This window comes from Staurois parvus, unplaced genomic scaffold (assembly GCF_062004578.1).
Source record: "Staurois parvus isolate SC_StPar_1 unplaced genomic scaffold, SC_StPar_1.0 ptg001974l, whole genome shotgun sequence".
NCBI lineage: Eukaryota > Metazoa > Chordata > Amphibia > Anura > Ranidae > Staurois > Staurois parvus.
In genome coordinates, this window is record NW_028319770.1 from 160,852 (window position 1) to 173,264 (window position 12,413).

The 12,413-nt window shown below is 51.6% G+C and overlaps 1 protein-coding gene across 1 annotated transcript; it reads left to right on the plus strand.

Moving 5' to 3' along the window:
* Positions 1 to 4,814: 4,814 nt before the first annotated feature.
* LOC149433121 (transmembrane protein 9B-like) lies at positions 4,815 to 12,118 on the plus strand. The gene is made up of 4 exons (XM_089664627.1): positions 4,815 to 5,343; positions 8,113 to 8,234; positions 9,153 to 9,261; positions 11,949 to 12,118. Exons 1-4 carry the CDS (start codon positions 5,254 to 5,256, stop codon positions 12,105 to 12,107), a joined length of 480 nt encoding a protein of 159 aa, XP_089520753.1. The 5' UTR covers positions 4,815 to 5,253; the 3' UTR covers positions 12,108 to 12,118.
* The last annotated feature ends 295 nt before the right edge of the window (positions 12,119 to 12,413 follow it).

A 12,413-nucleotide genomic window follows, 5' to 3' on the forward strand; every position in this document is an offset into this window, starting at 1 on the left:
CCCCCTAGATCAGGGCCTGGTGCACCCTCCAAACTATACCAGGCCACATGACCTCAACATGGGGGGGGGGTTACTGTGCCGGGGGGGGGGGCTGGCAAAGCACCTTGTCCCCATGTTCATATCTCCCAACTTTTTGAGATGGGAATGAGGGATACCTATAAGCAAAAGTATGAACGTATAGGACACACCCCCTGCCACGCCCCCTTAAAGGAGAATTAAGCATAAAAAAAATCAGGTAAACCCACAAGTGCTTTTTGTTGCCACTACTATTCCTTTATATTGGCTTTAGAAATTTACAAACACAGTGATTCAGAGATTGGATGAAAGATAAAAAATGCATTTTATATACAAATATAGAGATCAGATCAGAATGAGGGACAAATGCGGAGAAAAGAGGGACAGATAGACTTTGTTCCAAATCAGGGACAGTCCCTCAAAATCAGGGACAGTTGGGAGCTATGCCCATGTTGATGAGGACAAGGGCATCTTCCCCACAACCCTAACTTATCGAAATCTGGAACTCCCTTTAAGAAGGAGGCCCCCAGATCCCGGCCCCCTCCACGTGAATGAGCATGGGGTACCTAGCACCCTTGTTCATTCACAAAACACATGACTAGCATCAATAACAACACAACACAGTTCTTTATTTATACACTGGGCAACATTACTGAGTTGGTTGCTAGGACACTGGCAGCTTGGCCGCCACAGTGTCATTGGTTGCTAGGACACTGGCAGCTTGGCCGCCACAGTGTCATTGGTTGCTAGGACACTGGCAGTTGGGCCGCACAATGTCATTGGTTGCTAGGACACTGGCAGTTGGGCTGCACAATGTCATTGGTTGCTATTGCCCAGTCACCAGCACCTTGGTTGCTTTGCCTAGGTGACAATTAACCTTGGCACTTTCCTGATTGGGGTACAATAGTGGTGCAAAAGGGTATTGGGGTATAATAAGGGGCAGAGGGAAGAATGGGGTACAATAGAGGGACAGAGGGAGGATTGGGGTACAATACAAGAATAGAGGAGGGATTGGGGTACAATAGAGGGACAGAGGGAGGATTGGGGTACAATAGAGGGACAGAGAGGGGATTGGTGTATAATAGAGGGACAGAGAGGGGATTGGGGTACAATAGAGGGACAGAGAGGGGATTGGTGTATAATAGAGGGACAGAGAGGGGATTGGGGTACAATAGAGGGACAGAGAGGGGATTGGTGTATAATAGAGGGACAGAGAGGGGATTGGGGTACAATAGAGGGACAGAGATGGGATTGGGGTACAATAGAGGGACAAAAGGAGGATTGGGGTACAATAGAGGGACAGAGAGGGGATTGGGGTACAATAGAGGGACAAAAGGAGGATTGGGGTACAATAGCGGGACAGAGGGGATTGGGGTACAAAAGAGGGACAGAGATGGGATTGGGTTACAATAGAGGGACAAAAGGAGGATTGGGGTACAATAGAGGGACAGAGAGGGGATTGGGGTACCATAGAGGGACAAAAGGAGGATTGGGGTACAATAGAGGGACAGAGAGGGGATTGGTGTATAACAGAGGGACAGAGAGCGGATTGGGGTACAATAGAAGGACAAACGGAGGATTGGGGTACAATAGAGGGACAGAGAGGGGATTGGGGTACAATAGAGGGACAGATAGAGGATTGGGGTACAATAGAGGGACAGAGAGAGGATTGAGGTACAATAGAGGAACAGAGAGGGGATTGGGGTACAATAGAGGAACAGAGAGGGGATTGGGGTACAATAGAGGGACAGAGAGAGGATTGGGGTACAATAAAGAATGGGAGGGGATTGTTGGGGTATGATGGGGGGGCAGAGGGGAAATTGGGGTTTCAAGGAGGGACACAGCGGGATTGAATTACAAGGGAGGGACAGAGAGGGGATTGTTAAAATTGGGGTATCGGGGTACCATAGTCGGATGGATAGGGGATTGTTAGATTAGGGGATTGGGGTACAACAGAGAAACACAGAAGGGATTGTGGGGATTGTGATACATTAGATGGATGGAGGGAATTGGGGTACAACAAAGGGACAGAAAGAGGATTGGGGAGCAATAGAGGGATGGATAGGAGATTGGGGTACAGCAGGAGGATTGATGAAATATAGGATAGATGGGAGATTGGTAAACTAGGGGGATTGGAGTACAATCGAGGGATGGATGGATGGATGATTGTTAGAAGAGGGATCAGGGTACATTGGAGGGATGGATGATTGGTAGAAGAGGGATCGGGGTACATTGGAGGGATGGATGGATGATTGGTAGAAGAGGGATCGGGGTACATTGGGCGGATGGATGGATGATTGGTAGAAGAGGGATCGGGGTACATTGGAGGGATGGATGGATGATTGGTAGAAGAGGGATCGGGGTACATTGGAGGGATGGATGGATGATTGGTAGAAGAGGGATCGGGGTACGTTGGATGGATGGATGATTGGTAGAAGAGGGATCGGGGTACATTGGACAGACGGATGGATGATTGGTAGAAGAGGGATCGGGGTACACTGGAGGAATGGATGGATGATTGGTAGAAGAGGGATCGGGGTACATTGGAGGGATGGATGGATCATTGATAGAAGAGGGATCGGGTTACATTGGAGGGACGGATGGATGGATGATTGGTAGAAGAGGGATCGGGGTACGTTGGACGGATGGATGATTGGTAGAAGAGGGATCGGGGTACATTGGACGGATGGATGGATGATTGGTAGAAGAGGGATCGGGGTACATTGAAGGGATGCATGATTGGTAGAAGAGGGATCGGGGTACATTGGACAGACGGATTGATGGATGAACTGGGGCCCGGAATACGGACAGTTGGGGCCGATGACTGACATCTGAGTGATTTTAGCCCCCCGCTGATCTCACAGAAACTCCTAGAAGCGATTCCTGCCGCCACGCTGCGCCCTGTGGGTGGTAATAGCTCGGTGTCACCCCTCCCGCTGGGCTGATATTTAGGGCGATTAATTTGTCATCGCTCCATCCAATTAGACGGATGGAGGGGGCGGCGTGGCCCCGGACGTGGCACGTGGATCTGATGAAAGTGACAATCATCCCACCGACGCTTACTCTGCCCAGGGGGATCCTGTGGGGGGGGGGGGGGGCAGCACAGCGTGGGGGAAGGGGGGCTCCAACATCAGAAGCGGAGTGCAGCGGAGGGAAGTCATTACCATCCCGGCGGGACGCTCATGAAATAATCAGTGACAGTTGGCTTTCCATCATCGCCGCCATTAAAGGCGAACTGACCCCCAAACCAGAAATGTTGCATATTGTATACAGATCGGGGGTGGGGAGTATGAAATACACAGCGTAGTGTATATAGATCGGGGGTGGGGAGTATGACATACACAGCGTAGTGTATATAGATCGGGGGTGGGGAGTATGCCATACACAGCGTAGTGTATATAGATCGGGGGTGGGGAGTATGACATACACATCGTAGTGTATATAGATCGGGGGTGGGGAGTATGAAATACACAGCGTAGTGTATATAGATCGGGGGTGGGGAGTATGCCATACACAGCGTAGTGTATATAGATCGGGGGTGGGGAGTATGACATACACATCGTAGTGTATATAGATCGGGGGTGGGGAGTATGACATACACATCGTAGTGTATATAGATCGGGGGTGGGGAGTATGAAATACACAGCGTAGTGTATATAGATCGGGGGTGGGGAGTATGACATACACATCGTAGTGTATATAGATCGGGGGTGGGGAGTATGACATACACATCGTAGTGTATATAGATCGGGGGTGGGGAGTATGAAATACACAGCGTAGTGTATATAGATCGGGGGTGGGGAGTATGACATACACAGCGTAGTGTATATAGATCGGGGGTGGGGAGTATGAAATACACAGAAAATGACCAGCCTGAAAACGTCTGGTGACGAAACGCGTAGAGGCGCGACTTATTGTTGATGACATCACACGCTGGATCCAGCAGTTTCCTGTAATTCGATTGGCTGGTCAGGAAGGCTCTCCTCATGTTTGGTGGAACACTCGATATTTCATTGGGATTTCTTTTAATAAAATGGCTCAGCGATCGTTCTCGGGGGCGGACCTTCAGGAAGGAGGAGGAGGTGATCGAGTCATTGTTAGTGGCAGATTTGGATACATTGTTGCGTCATTGTAAGTCGGTGATTTGGATACATTGTAAGTCGGTGATTTGGATACATTGTAAGTTGGTGATTTGGATACATTGTAAGTCGCTGATTTGGATACATTGTAAGTCGCTGATTTGGATACATTGTAAGTCGCTGATTTGGATACATTGTAAGTCGCTGATTTGGATACATTGTAAGTCGGTGATTTGGATACATTGTAAGTCGCTGATTTGGATACATTGTAAGTCGCTGATTTGGATACATTGTAAGTCGGTGATTTGGATACATTGTAAGTCGCTGATTTGGATACATTGTAAGTCGCTGATTTGGATACATTGTAAGTCGCTGATTTGGATACATTGTAAGTCGCTGATTTGGATACATTGTAAGTCGGTGATTTGGATACATTGTTGCATTGCAGCTCTTTGCCTCGGATATTCTTACGTTTTCTGAACATCGGCCGCGGGAACTCCCAGCTTTGTTTCGTTCAGCAGAAGATGCGGCCGCCTGGTAACCATGGCAACCCTCTACAACTAGGCCATGGCAGCCCCCCCGCTGGTACCGAGTGACCCGAGAGATCGATAGCGGGGGAGGGGAGAGTGCACCTTCATCTAATAACCCTCCCTCACCCGGGTCACGTCTCTGTTGTTCTCAATGATCGCAGGTTTGGGCCACCGGGGGGGGACCAAGAAATGTGTCTGGCTGGGCTCATCAGGTGACATCACGGCGAGTACAGCGCACGTTTCTGTAAGACGCAAAGGAGTGCGATCATCGAAGAATCGCCGAGCAAAACCGAACATTCCGATGTTCTTCCTTCATCCAGAACCAGAGAAGTACCGCACTGTGCTCACTAGAGGGCGCCACCAGCCGGAGGAGATCCACGCTGATTTCCTGCGATTGTCATCGCCACCTAGAGGCCATAATGTGTATTAACCTGAGGAGCTCTGTGCTTATGGATGGCAAACATCCGACCCGGAGAGGACAGCGGTGTCCTCTCTCTGTGCAGTGCTCGCTCTGTCCTGCAGGTGGCGGTGTTGCTCTCGGATTTGGGCGGAGCTGATGTTCGGAGTTCCTCGGATAGGGGACGGTGATTGGCGGAGCGCAGTGGGCGGAGTCAGGTGACAAGTCGGGGATGATGGCGGCTCTCCGCGGAGGGGGGCAGACGGGGTGTATCGCGGTTCTCTTCTTCCTGATGGTGTCGGTCCGGAGTTCCAATTTCCAGGTGAGATTCCCCGATATATACACCGGAGGGAGGAGTTTCCTCCAACACTCCTCCCACATCTGAGTCCCCTCCCTATATATACGAAGACCCCTCCCTCGTATTACCCTCCCCTCCATATAAGTACGGAGGACTCCGCCCCAATCTCATTTTCCCTTCGCTATGGAGGCCCCTCCCCATCTGAGTCCCCTCCCTATATCCACGGAGACCCCTCCCCCATTTCATTGTCCCCTCCCTATATACATGGCGAACCTTCCCCCATCTGATTATCCCCTCTGTATGTACCCTGAGACTCCGCCCTCATCTCAGAGTCCCCTCCCTAGATACACTGAGACCCCTCCCCCATCTCAGAGTTTCCTCCCTAGATACACTGAGACCCCTCCCTCATCTCAGAGTTTCCTCCCTAGATACACTGAGACCCCTCCTCCATCTCAGAGTCCCCTCCCTATATACACTGAGGCCCCTCCCCCATCTCAGAGTTTCCTCCCTAGATACACTGAGACCCCTCCCCCATCTCAGAGTTTCCTCCCTAGATACACTGAGACCCCTCCCTCATCTCAGAGTCCCCTCCCTATATACACTGAGACCCCTCCTCCATCTCAGAGTCCCCTCCCTATATACACTGAGACCCCTCCTCCATCTCAGAGTCCCCTCCCTATATACAATGAGACCCCCTCCCCCATCTCAGAGTCCCCTCCCTATATACACTGAGACCCCTCCTCCATCTCAGAGTTTCCTCCCTAGATACACTGAGACCCCTCCCCCATCTCAGAGTCCCCCCCTTTATACACTAAGTCCCCTCCCTCATCTCAGAGTCCCCTCCCTAGATACACTGAGACCCCTCCCCCATCTCAGAGTTTCCTCCCTAGATACACTGAGACCCCTCCCCCATCTCAGAGTTTCCTCCCTAGATACACTGAGACCCCTCCCCCATCTCAGAGTTTCCTCCCTAGATACACTGAGACCCCTCCCCCATCTCAGAGTTTCCTCCCTAGATACACTGAGACCCCTCCCTCATCTCAGAGTCCCCTCCCTATATACAATGAGACCCCCTCCCCCATCTCAGAGTCCCCTCCCTATATACACTGAGACACCTCCTCCATCTCAGAGTTTCCTCCCTAGATACACTGAGACCCCTCCCCCATCTGAGTCCCCTTCCTATATACACTGAGACCCCTCCCCCATCTCAGAGTCCCCCCCCCTTTATACACTAAGTCCCCTCCCTCATCTCAGAGTCCCCTCCCTAGATACACTGAGACCCCTCCCCATCTCAGAGTCCCCTCCCTATATACACTGAGACCCCTCCCCCATCTCAGCATCCCCTCCCTAGATACAGTGAGACCCCTCCCCCATCTGAGTCCCCTCCCTATATACACTGTGACCCCTCCCCCATCTCAGAGTCCCCTCCCTTTATACACTAAGTCCCCTCCCTCATCTCAGAGTCCCCTCCCTTTATACACTAAGTCCCCTCCCTCATCTCAGAGTCCCCTCCCTAGATACACTGAGACCCCTCCTCCATCTCATTATCCCCTCCCTATATACACTGAGACCCCTCCCCCACCTCATTGTCCCCTCCCTATATACACTGAGACCCCTCCCCCATCTCATCCCCTCCCTATATACACTGAGACATCTCCCCCACCTCATTGTCCCCTCCCTATATACACTGAGACCCCTCCCCCTTCTCATTATCCCCTCCCTATATACACTGAGACCCCTCCCCCACCTCATTGTCCCCTCCCTATATACACTGAGACCCCTCCCCCACCTCATTATCCCCTCCCTATATACACTGAGACCCCTCCCCCACCTCATTGTCCCCTCCCCATATACACTGAGACCCTTCCCCCACCTCATTATCCCCTCCCTACATACACTGAGACCCCTCCCCATCTCATTATCCCCTCCCTACATACACTGAGACCCCTCCCCATCTCATTATCCCCTCCCTATATACACTGAGACCCCTCCCCATCTCATTATCCCCTCCCTACCTACACTGAGACCCCTCCCCATCTCATTATCCCCTCCCTACATACACTGAGACCCCTCCCCATCTCATTATCCCCTCCCTATATACACTGAGACCCCTCCCCATCTCATTATCCCCTCCCTACCTACACTGAGACCCCTCCTCCATCTCATTATCCCCTCCCTATATACACTGAGACCCCTCCCCCACCTCATTGTCCCCTCCCCATATACACTGAGACCCTTCCCCCACCTCATTATCCCCTCCCTACATACACTGAGACCCCTCCCCATCTCATTATCCCCTCCCTACATACACTGAGACCCCTCCCCATCTCATTATCCCCTCCCTATATACACTGAGACCCCTCCCCATCTCATTATCCCCTCCCTACCTACACTGAGACCCCTCCTCCATCTCATTATCCCCTCCCTATATACACTGAGACCCCTCCCCCACCTCATTGTTACCTCCCTATATACACTGAGACCCCTCCCCATCTCATTATCCCCTCCCTATATACACTGAGACCCCTCCCCATCTCATTATCCCCTCCCTATATACACTGAGACCCATCCCCCACTTCATTGTCCCCTCCCTATATACACTGAGACCCCTCCGTAATCTAATGATAAAAGGTGGAGAATTCCTGCTGGATGATCCTGGTTGCTGTATATAGGGACACGTCCGGGATTTATGGGTGGGGCCTTGTACAGTTGGTGACAGGTCCTCTTCATACAGGAATGTCAGGAAAATAATCAGAATGAAGAGTCGCTGAGTAACCCCGCCCTGTATTTCAGGACTATAAGATGGAGGATTTGAAGAAGGTGGATTGTTCATGTGACTGTCCGGCGTACAAAAACCAAACTAGGAAGATCTTCCACATTAATCTCTTCCTCAAAAATCAGACCTGGAGAGACTGGTGAGCGGCAGAAGGATGGTGAGCGGCGGAAGGTTGGTGAGCTGTGGAGGGTTGGCGAGCTGTGGAGGGTTGGTGAGCGGTTGAGGGTTGGAGAGCGGTTGAGGGTTGGTGAGCGGTGGAAGGTTGGTGAGCGGTGGAGGGTTGGCGAGCTGTGGAGGGTTGGCGAGCTGTGGAGGGTTGGAAAGCGGTTGAGGGTTGGTGAGCGGCGGAGGGTTGGTGAGCGGTGGAAGGTTGGTGAGCGTTGGAAGGTTGGAGAGCGGTGGAGGGTTGGAGAGCGGTGGAGGGTTGGTGAGCGGTGAAGGATGGGTGAGCGGCGGAGGATGGGTGAGCGGTGGAGGATGGGTGAGCTGTGGAGGATGGGTGAGCTGTGGAGGGTTGGTGAGCGGCGGAGGATGGGTGAGCGGTGGAGGATGGGTGAGCTGTGGAGGGTTGGTGAGCGGTGGAGGGTTGGTGAGCGGTGGAGGATGGGTGAGCGGTGGAGGGTTGCTGAGCGGTTTAGTATTGGTGAGCGGCGGAAGGTTGGTGAGTGGCGGAGCGTTGGTGAGCGGCAGAAGGTTGGTGAGCGGCAGAAGGTTGGTGAGCGGCGGAGGGTTGGTGAGCGGCGGAGGGTTGGTGAGCGGCGTAGGGCTGGTGAGTGGCGGAGGGTTGGTGAGCGGCGGAGGGCTGGTGAGCGGCGGAGGGCTGGTGAGCGGCAGAGGTAACGCATCAAAATCGCGTCAAAAATGCAACACAAAATGCAGTGCAGAAACAGATGAAACGCAGACTGCACAGGTGTGAGCGGAGCCTTAATGCGATCAATAACCGATCAGATTAAATGATCAGAGGGAGACGATGCGGAAGGATTGTGTGTTGTGTCGGCACTTTTACCGCCCGTTTTATTCAGTCCTGTCTAACAGATGACTTTCCTCTCCCCTCCAGTAATTGTCCCTACGTGGTCAGCCCCATGCCGGTCCCTGACGGTGAGGTGGAGGCGTACTGCCAGCGCTGTGAATGCGTATACAGAGAGCGGATGTCCAGAACCACCAAGGTGGGTATCAGTGGCGTGGCGCGGTGCGGCACGTTGTGGCGCTACATCTGCAGGATTTAACCCCTTCGTGGGCCTTTGTTGATTTAACCCTTTCGCTGCCAGAGCTGTTTTTGTTTTTTTTTTTGCTTACATGTAAAAAGACTCATTTTAGGCCTAAAGATGACACAAAACCCCCCAAATATGATATATTTTCTGAAAGCAGAGACCCCAGAGAATAAAATAGCGGTCGTTCCAATTTTTTATGTCGCACAATATTACCACAGAAGGTCTAGGAAACGCACAATCGCAGTAAAAGACACACTTGACACACCTATGCAGTTTGATCCTTTTCTGCATTGCGTTTTGCGTGTTTACACTGCGTTTTTTAAATGTATTTTTGATGCGTTTTGCGGGGGGGGTTTTCTTCTTCTTGCTAGGCAGATTTAACCACTTCCAGTCCGGACACTTTCCCCCCTTCCAGTCCGGACACTTTCCCCCCCTTCCAGTCCGGACCCTTTCCCCCCCTTCCAGTCCGGACACTTTCCCCCCCCTTCCAGTCCGGACCCTTTCCCCCCCTTCCAGTCCGGACCCTTTCCCCCCCCTTCCAGTCCGGACACTTTCCCCCCCTTCCAGTCCGGACACTTTCCCCCCCTTCCAGTCCGGACACTTTCCCCCCCTGCCAGTCCGGACACTTTCCCCCCCTTCCAGTCCGGACACTTTCCCCCCCTTCCAGTCCGGACACTTTCCCCCCCTTCCAGTCCGGACACTTTCCCCCCCTTCCAGTCCGGACATTTTCCCCCCCCTTCCAGTCCAGACACTTTCCCCCCCCCTCCAGTCCGGACACTTTCCCCCCCTTCCAGTCCGGACACTTTCACCCCCTTCCAGTCTGGACACTTTCACCCCCTTCCAGTCTGGACACTTTCACCCCCTTCCAGTCCGGACACTTTCCCCCCCTTCCAGTCCGGACACTTCCCCCCCCTTCCGGTCCGGACACTTTCACCCCCTTCCAGTCCGGACACTTTCACCCCCTTCCAGTCCGGACACTTTCCCCCCCTTCCAGTCCGGACACTTTCACCCCCTTCCAGTCCGGACACTTTCACCCCCTTCCAGTCCGGACACTTTCACCCCCTTCCAGTCCGGACACTTCCCCCCCTTCCAGTCCGGACACTTTCCCCCCTTCCAGTCCGGACACTTTCACCCCCTTCCAGTCCGGACACTTCCCCCCCTTCCAGTCCGGACACTTTCACCCCCTTCCAGTCCGGACACTTCCCCCCCCCTCCAGTCCGGACACTTTCCCCCCCTTCCAGTCCGGACACTTTCACCCCCTTCCAGTCCGGACACTTCCCCCCCCCTCCAGTCCGGACACTTTCCCCCCCTTCCAGTCCGGACGCTTTCCCCCCCTACCAGTCCGGACACTTCCCCCCCCCCCCCTCCAGTCCGGACACTTTCCCCCCCTTCCAGTCCAGGCCAATTTTCAGCTTTCAGCGCTATCACACTTTGAATGACAATTGCGCGGTCATGCAACACTATACCCATATGATTTTTTTAGCATTTTTTTGAGACAGATAAAGCTTTATTTTGGGGGTATTTATTCACCGCTGGGATTTGCATTTTTTGCTATATAAATGAAAAAGTCCACAAATTATGAAAAAAAGTGTTTTTCTTATAAAAGTTTGCAAATAAATAATATTTCTTCATAAATCTTGGCCAAAATTTATTTTTAATAACAAAATAACTCAGATTAGTTTATAACCAAAAATTATAATTTTTAAACTTTTTTTTACATTTTTATTTTATTTTTTTATATTATTATTTATGTTTTTTTTTTTTACATACTGTCACCCTAGCAGTACACGGTCACCATGGTGACACTACTACTTGTGGGGGGTGATGAAGATTTTTTTTTTTTTTTTACACTGATTGCTTCTACACCCATAAAGGCTGTAAAAGCAATCATTTCTCCTCTCTGGCTGCATTCTTGCAGCCTTTGAGAAATATTGTGTGAGCTGTGATTGGTCACAGCTTGTCACATGGTACAAGGCTGTTGTGAATGGCCCTGTACCATGTGACCTCGGTGATCATTCACAGATTTCACACGTAGTAAGCAATGATGTCAGAAGTGACATCTTGCTTACTACTATCCATGTGATCACTGATTGGCCAATCAGTGAGCACATGATCTGGACCTCCACCGGCAGGCACCCGCCATGTCGGCCCCGGGCCCTGGAGTACTCAAAGTGCACAGATCCAAGGATATTTTGCAGCTCCAGAAGGCGGGGGAGGGGACCTGAACATAACCCCCCCCCCCCCCACACACACACTGTCATAGGGAAACATGCACAGCTACGGTTGTCAGGCACCTGCTGTGTGCTGGAGGGGACAGTCCAGCGCATTTCCCGGGATTGTCTGGTCAGAAGTGGCTCCTCATGCAGATAGCAGAGCAATGAGAAAGCAGACAGAAATCACACTCGGTGCTTTGGATTGAGGCAAGTAAACACTGCAGAAGGATGTGCTTTGTTCATTTTTCATTTTTTTTTCATTTCAAAGGTCACAAACCTGGGCTTTGTTCAATCCAATCTTGCATGTTACTTTGGGGGGGGCGGTAAAATAGTGATGTGGGAATGTCATGCTGCATGCTGATAGTACATACCCAGAGCAGACTATGCTGGGTGTCTTGCGCAGGTGATGACATGTTCTGCCCCCTGCAGGTGACCGTGATCACCTTGGTGTCACTCCTGTGCCTCCTCCTGCTGCTGGCCGTTGTGTACTGGACTCTGGTGAGGCCCGCGCTAAAGAGGCGTCAGTTCAGCCATTCTCGGCTCATAAAGAACGATGAACCTCCGGTCACAGAGAACGATGAGGAATGACTTTGGGGTAAGTAGTTTGAGTTCCTAAAAGAAAGAAAATGACCCAAATCTGCTCTTTTCGTACATCTGATACTTTCTGCGATCGGGTAAGATTGTAATTAGCGGTGCACCGAGATGAAAATTTAGGCTGCGCTAGGCCAAAAAATGAAACAGACATTTAAAAAAAATGTTTATAATTGAATTGATGTAGCTGGCTGGTTTTTGCATTGAAGTCAATGGGGTGCAACTGCTTTCACCGTAAACAACCAATGATGCTGTGTGACCCAGCTGCTAGCATCCTAGCAACAAATGATGCATTGTGTCTTT